The sequence below is a fragment of the Egretta garzetta genome, unplaced genomic scaffold (genome assembly GCF_000687185.1).
Source record: "Egretta garzetta isolate BGI_Z169 unplaced genomic scaffold, ASM68718v1 scaffold203, whole genome shotgun sequence".
Classification (NCBI taxonomy): domain Eukaryota; kingdom Metazoa; phylum Chordata; class Aves; order Pelecaniformes; family Ardeidae; genus Egretta; species Egretta garzetta.
In genome coordinates, this window is record NW_009259235.1 from 517,027 (window position 1) to 524,002 (window position 6,976).

At 61.3% G+C, this 6,976-nt stretch overlaps 1 protein-coding gene across 1 annotated transcript in view; it reads left to right on the plus strand.

Moving 5' to 3' along the window:
- The first annotated feature begins 59 nt into the window (after positions 1 to 59).
- The window catches only part of POLG (DNA polymerase gamma, catalytic subunit), an 11,067-nt gene continuing 4,150 nt past the window's right edge, over positions 60 to 6,976 (plus strand). The window contains 19 exon segments of the mRNA XM_009635883.2: positions 60 to 577; positions 897 to 1,092; positions 1,561 to 1,728; positions 1,991 to 2,137; positions 2,362 to 2,441; positions 2,921 to 3,103; positions 3,236 to 3,399; positions 3,940 to 4,063; positions 4,134 to 4,358; positions 4,498 to 4,618; positions 4,807 to 4,878; positions 4,993 to 5,115; positions 5,369 to 5,529; positions 5,655 to 5,708; positions 5,806 to 5,859; positions 6,119 to 6,297; positions 6,386 to 6,632; positions 6,725 to 6,763; positions 6,890 to 6,932. Coding sequence (XP_009634178.1) covers positions 60 to 577; positions 897 to 1,092; positions 1,561 to 1,728; positions 1,991 to 2,137; positions 2,362 to 2,441; positions 2,921 to 3,103; positions 3,236 to 3,399; positions 3,940 to 4,063; positions 4,134 to 4,358; positions 4,498 to 4,618; positions 4,807 to 4,878; positions 4,993 to 5,115; positions 5,369 to 5,529; positions 5,655 to 5,708; positions 5,806 to 5,859; positions 6,119 to 6,297; positions 6,386 to 6,632; positions 6,725 to 6,763; positions 6,890 to 6,932 — 2,898 coding nt within the window.

The following is a 6,976-nucleotide window of genomic DNA, read 5'->3' on the forward strand; positions in this document are numbered from 1 at the left end:
GGGGGGGTCACGTTACCCGGTCCCCCCTACCCGGTGCCCCAGCGGGAGCTGAGAACGGGATGGGTCCGGAACCGGTACCCACGCCCCGACGGTTCCCCCAGCCCCGTGGGAACCGGTCCGTGAGCGATCGGTACCCCCTCAACATCCAGATGCTGTCCAGGACCCTCCATGAACAGATCTTCCGGGGGGCCCAGGTACACTTCTCAGCAAAGGAGATCCAGAGGAGCGTGGAGCACCTGCAGCGCCACGACCTGTGGGGCAAGGAGACCTCCACGCTGCCTGACGTGGACCTGCAGCTGCCCCGCATGTACGGGGACAACATCGACGAGCATTTTCGCCTCCTGGCGCAGAAACAGAGTTTGCCCTACCTGGAGGCGGCCAACGAGCTGCTGCGGTGTGAGCTGCCCCCCGAGCCCACGCAGTGGGCATGGCAGCTCTGCTGGACCCGCTATGGCCCCGATGGGCAAGCGGAAGCCGTTGACTTCCCTGAGGAGCGGGCGGTGGTGTTGGACGTGGAGGTGTGCGTGGCTGATGGCCACTGCCCGACGCTGGCCGTGGCGGTCTCACCACACGCCTGGTGAGATGTGGTGCTTGGTGGTGATGCTTGGCGTTGCGGTGGTGGTGGGGACAGCTTTGGGAAGGATGGGGATGTTTCTGAGTGGAGCTTCTTGTTGCAAACCACTGCCAGCTTGTGGGGAAAACACAGCAAAGCCCCGAAGCGTGGCTCTGGGATGTGAGACGTGTGTCCTGGTTGGTGAGCACAGTGCTCCCCAGGGTCAGTCACCTCCCTCCCACAGTTGGATCCTGCTCAGCACCTCTGGCACAGCAGGTCCATGTGGTCTCAGGAGCCCCTACTTTATTTTTTATGGCTGTGGGGTGCCACATGTCATCCGCAGGTACTCGTGGTGCAGCAAGCGGCTGCTGGAGCAGCGGTACTCCTGGTCCAGCCACCTCACCCTGGCCGACCTCATTCCCCTGGAGAGCCCACCAGGCACCAGCTGTGCTGGCAAGCAGGACTGGCTGGAGAGAGTGGTGGTGGGGCACAACGTAGCCTTTGACCGGGCGTTCATCAAGGAACAATACCTCATCCAGGTAATCCATGGTGCTGTTGCTTCGTGCCAGCAGCTGCCGTTCGTTACCCGGATAGTCGTTTGTGCTGGCTTTTCAGGGTTATTTTGGCAGATGCTGTTCTGCACAGATACGGATATCTGCAAAGATACACAAGACTTGTGCTTGCCTGGTCCTGCAGAATGGGTTGAGGTTGGATCCCTTTAGAGGGAGATGTTCTTGCACCCCATAAGGTTGCTGGAGGCTGCAGGGTTGCAGCTGGGGATGTGGCAGGAGCCTTTGAGCAGCTGACAGCCTGTGCTGAGGATGCTCTCAGCTCTCAGATGAGGGGTTCTGGGAGCCAAAGCTTTGCCTTGACAAAAGCAGCCTGAGCAGAGGGAGGACTTGCACCTCTGTAACACAGGATGGTGCTTGGTGGCAGCTATGGGATGTTTTGGCAGCACGTTTCTCCTCCAGCGCATCCCAAACCACCTCTCCCCTGATGTGTCCCAGGGCTCCCGGATGCGTTTCCTGGACACCATGAGCATGCACATGGCCATCTCGGGGCTGACGGGCTTCCAGCGCAGCCTCTGGATGGCTGCCAAACACGGCAAGAGGAAGGGACTGCAGCAGGTCAAGCAGCACATGAAGAAAACGCGCAGTAAAACAGAGGGGCCAGCTGTGAGTAAGAGAGCTGAGCCGCTGGCAGTGGTGTGGGTGGCAGGGGACCATTTGCTCCTGTAATGGGACAGTTTGCTTCTGTACTGGCTGAGTAGGAGCTGTTGGAGCAGCTCTGCTGGGTGAAGCTCTCCATCTTCCGTCTCTCATCTTCCAGATGAGGTGGCCTTGGTTTAAAATGGAGCGATGGAAACCTTTACCCCTCCTGATGTCGGCTGCGGCCGGTCCTTGTCCCACACCGTCTGACGCCCCCCGTTGTTTGCAGGTCACTTCGTGGGACTGGGTGCACGTCAGCAGCATCAACAACCTGGTGGACGTGCACGCGCTGTACGTCGGGGGGGAGCCGCTGGAGAAGGAGGCACGAGAGCTCTTTGTGAAAGGGACCATGGCCGACATCAGGAATCACTTCCAGGTGCAGGCGGTGATCCCAACATCCCAACGGGCAGCGGGAGCCAGAGGTGGGAGCAGGGTGGGAGCAGCTGATGGGGTAGTTTCCATTTTGCTGCACTCTCTTGTGAGGGTTTCGGGTGTGCGTGGGGGCTGTGACATCCCCCATCCTCCCACAGCCCCGGTGCCTTGCCCCGTGCTGGCAGAGCGGTGGCTGTTTCGCCTGCTCTCATCTGTCTCTGCCCCCAGGACCTGATGTCATACTGTGCCCGTGATGTCCGGGCCACCCACGAGGTGTTTCAGGAGCAGCTGCCACTCTTCATGGAGAGGTGAGAGCCACCGAGCTCTAGCCGGTGTTGGCCGAGGGCCGGTGGTCTTGGCCGGGAGCGGGGAGGATTGTGGTCCCTCTGGGGATGGGATGTTGCTTCTCCTCTCCTTTGGGTGGCAGCAGGAGGCTGGGGGGCCCTGAACCCCGTTTCAGGAGGGACCTCAGACTGGCCCTCTATGCATGAGAAGGAATAAATGGCAGCACAGTGTGGCTGGTGGAGGAAAGCAGACTTAATGAGGCAGATCAGAGTGATACAGCTTTGGGGTTGGTGCACAGGGCTGCTTTTAGAGCAGTGATTTACGTGCAGGGCAGGCAGAAGATCTAGGAGGCCTTACAGGTTGAGGGGAGGAGCATCAAGGGCTATGTGGGGCTGGGAAACTCTAGGTGAAGACACAATACTGCAAGGCACGTTTGTATCTGGTGCTTCCAGGGCAAATCCCCTCCAGCAGACGTCTAATTCCTCACTGCTTCGGGCTCTAGGTGCCCCCACCCTGTGACGTTTGCAGGGATGCTGGAGATGGGGGTGTCCTACCTTCCGGTCAATGGGAACTGGAAGAGGTACCTGGATGATGCTCAGGGCATCTATGAGGAGCTGCAGAAGGAGATGAAGAAGTCCCTGATGAACCTGGCCAACGATGCCTGCCAGCTGCTGCACGAGGACAGGTACCCGTGGGCTGGGGGCGCAGGTCCTGCCACTTGCAGGACAGAGACCAGATGCTGGGTGGTCCATGGGGGGCTGCGGGCGGGTGCTGGGGACGGGAGCAAAGCTGTGGTGTGACAACAGTGTGTTGGCAGGTACAGGGATGACCCCTGGCTCTGGGATCTCGAGTGGGACACGCAGGAGTTTAAGCAGAAGAAGAATCCAGGGAAGAAGAAGAAGAAGAAGGATCAGGATGGGAACAACAAAGCCCCTGCAGAGGTGGTGGGCTCAGAGGAGTCCATGCAGGAGTGGCAGGAAGGTGAGTGCGGGTGGTCCCCGGGGACGAGGGATGCTCGAGGGATGCCTTCCCACAAGCACCCAGACAAAGGGACGCGGTTCCTTGGTGCCGACAGGGTGAAGCATCGTCGGCCTGCGTCCCCGTGCTGGGGCACGTGGTGGGGAGGTGGCTTGAGGTCCCCATCCCCAACAGGGTGGCACAGAGGGCTCTTTGCCAGCTCAGGAGTTTAAGCAGAAGAAGAATCCAGGGAAGAAGAAGAAGAAGAAGAAGGATCAGGATGGGAACAACAAAGCCCCTGCAGAGGTGGTGGGCTCAGAGGAGTCCATGCAGGAGTGGCAGGAAGGTGAGTGCGGGTGGTCCCCGGGGACGAGGGATGCTCGAGGGATGCCTTCCCACAAGCACCCAGACAAAGGGACGCGGTTCCTTGGTGCCGACAGGGTGAAGCATCGTCGGCCTGCGTCCCCGTGCTGGGGCACGTGGTGGGGAGGTGGCTTGAGGTCCCCATCCCCAACAGGGTGGCACAGAGGGCTCTTTGCCAGCTAGTCCTCCTTATCCCACCAGACCCTGGCCCCCCCAGTGAGGACGAAGAGCTGAAAGCCCCTGTGAGCCAGGTCCGCCTGGAGCATCTGAAGGAGACGGTTGCGCTGCAACCCAAGAGACTCCAGCATCTGCCAGGCCATCCGGGGTGAGTTGGGGACCCTGGGTGTCCCTAGGGGTTGCCCTGCGCTCTCTGACCCATCCCTGCTGCTCCCCAGCTGGTACCGCAAGCTGTGCCCACGCCTGGATGAGGCAGGGTGGGTGCCAGGACCCAGCCTCATCAGCCTGCAGATGAGGGTGACCCCGAAGCTGATGCGCCTGGCCTGGGACGGCTTCCCCCTCCATTACTCAGAGAAGCACGGCTGGGGTTACCTGGTGCCGGGGCGGCAGGACAATTTGCCAGCAGCCCCCTCAGAGGTGGAGGGCCCTCCCTGCCCACACAGGTGAGGGGGATGTGGCAGGATGCCGAGATGGGGCTGCCCCACAGAAGGGTGTGGGAGCTCCTTGGGATTCTGCCCAGGGGCTGCCCCGGGGCCTCGGTCCCCACTGTGGGTGAGTGAGCCCTGCCCTCTCCCCTGCCAGGGTGATCGAGTACCTGTACAGGCAGCACTGCCGGGAGAAAGGCAAGGAGCAGCCCCCAGGGCTGGAGGCTGCCGTGGAGGAGGAGCTGCTGGTGATGGATGGCAGCACCATGTGGCAGAAGGTGAAGGAAGGGATGGAGGGTCCCTCAGTGGGAGGGAGATGTGGGGCTGGGCTTATTCCCGTGCGCCTGTGAAAATTGGCCCCGTGTGCAGCTCCGGGGGCTGGAAGTAAGAATTTTCCTCTAACTGTTAAATCACTGGAGAAGCGGTGTTTGACCTGGCTCCCCGCCACGGTCCCTCTGTGCCGCAGGTGGAGGAGCTGAGCCAGCTGGAGGTGGACATGGAGGAGAAAATGGGCAGAGCGGACCAGAGCCTGGCACAGGTAAAGGGGGTTTCCTGCAGGATGGGGGGGCGGATCCGTCCCCTCTTTCCTCTATTTCCCCCCCCTGCTGTGCCCAGGGGTGTTCCCAGCATCACCTTGCATCGCTGATTGCAGGAGGAGATGAATGAGCTGTGCGAGCGGATGGAGGCGAGGAGCCAGCCCTCGTACCACCATGGCAATGGTCCCTACAACGATGTCAACATCCCTGGGTGCTGGTTCTTCAAGCTGCCTCACAAGGCAAGTTGGGTGCTCCTGGGGCTCTTCCCAGGGGCTGTGTCACCCTGCCCAGCCACCCTGTGTCCCAGCAACCCTGGTCCTGTGTCCCCTGGGCCATCACCCCTGTGCTGCACCAGTCATGGGACCCCTGTGATCTTGTCCCATGGGATAGGGTGGTGGGAATGCATCTCTAGCTGGGGCAGGAGGGTGGGCAGAGCTTTACTGATACCGAGCTGTGGCACTCTGAGCCTTGGCATCTCTTTTGCTGCTAAAGGATGGGAACGAGAACAATGTGGGAAGCCCTTTTGCCAAGGATTTCCTGCCCCAAATGGAGGACGGCACCCTGCGGGCTGCTGTGGGTCGCACCCATGGGACCAGAGCCCTTGAGATTAACAAGATGATCTCATTTTGGAGGAATGCTCACAAGCGGATCAGGTGAGCGGCTGCCTTCAGTTGAATCGCAATATCCCTGTGGGCGGGCGGCCAGAGGCTGTGTCGCAGCCGGGGAGGTCGTGCGGACGCGGGGGGCTCAGCATCTCGCCTGCCTTGTGTCCCCCCAGTTCCCAGATGGTGGTGTGGCTGAAGAAAGGGGACCTGCCTCGCGTGGTGACCAGGTACGGGGAGGAACGGCCCCAGCCGGGACCGTGATCCCTTCTACTCCGCTCCGGGAGGGCTCCTGCAGGATGGAGCTCACCCTCCCCTCTGTCCCAGGCACCCCGACTATAACGAGGAGGATGATTACGGAGTGGAGGCGGCAGGGGTGGTGCTAGGGCTGTCCCATTGCTGATGTGCTTTGACTTTGGGAGAGGGGAAGGAGTCAGCAGAGGCTACCGAGCTTCAAAATTGGTGAAAGGAGAAGAAAATGCTGAAGCACTGGTTTCTCTCCTTCCCCAAGCTCCCCTTCTTCCATACTGGAAGAGCCTGTGGGGAGTAACCAAGTGAGCGATGCCCCGCCTGTGCATTAAACCCAGGTTTGACTTTCAGAGCGGAGTTTAGGGCACGGGGAGTGCTGTGCCGCTGAGAGGGAGGAGCAGGGCTTGCGCTGAGCTTGGCATCGTGTCCCGCAGGCTGACCGGGTGGGCAGCGAGCTGAAAGCCATGGTCCAAGTGCCGCCTGGCTACGCCCTGGTGGGTGCAGACGTGGATTCCCAGGAGCTCTGGATAGCCGCTGTCCTTGGCGAGGCGCACTTTGCCGGCATGCATGGTGAGCTGGGGCTGCGCCGTGGGGAATGGGCTTGCTGGGTCAAAGCCTGGTCCCGTTTGGTGTCCAACCCCTGCTCCCCTCCTGGCAGGCTGCACGGCCTTCGGCTGGATGACTCTGCAGGGGAAGAAGAGCAACGCGACAGACCTGCACAGCAAGACGGCCGCCACAGTGGGCATCAGCCGGGAGCACGCCAAGATCTTCAACTATGGGCGCATCTACGGGGCCGGGCAGCCCTTCGCCGAGCGGCTGCTGATGCAGTTCAACCATCGGCTGACCCAGCAGCAGGCGCGCGAGAAGGCTCAGCAGATGTACGCGGTCACCAAGGGCGTCCGGAGGTGGGTGCTGCCTGGGGAGGCAGAGGGTGAGCAGGGATGGGGACGGCGGCTGTGTCCCACGGGACCTGGGTGTGGGTCATTCTTCCCTCCAGGTTTCATCTCACTGAGGAGGGGGAGTGGCTGGGGGGGGGGTATTAAACCCGGGTTTGACTTTCAGAGCAGAGTTTAGGGCACGGGGAGTGCTGTGCTGCTGAGAGGGAGGAGCAGGGCTTGCACTGAGCTTGGCATCGTGTCCCGCAGGCTGACCGGGTGGGCAGCGAGCTGAAAGCCATGGTCCAAGTGCCGCCTGGCTACGCCCTGGTGGGTGCGGACGTGGATTCCCAGGAGCTCTGGATAGCCGGTGG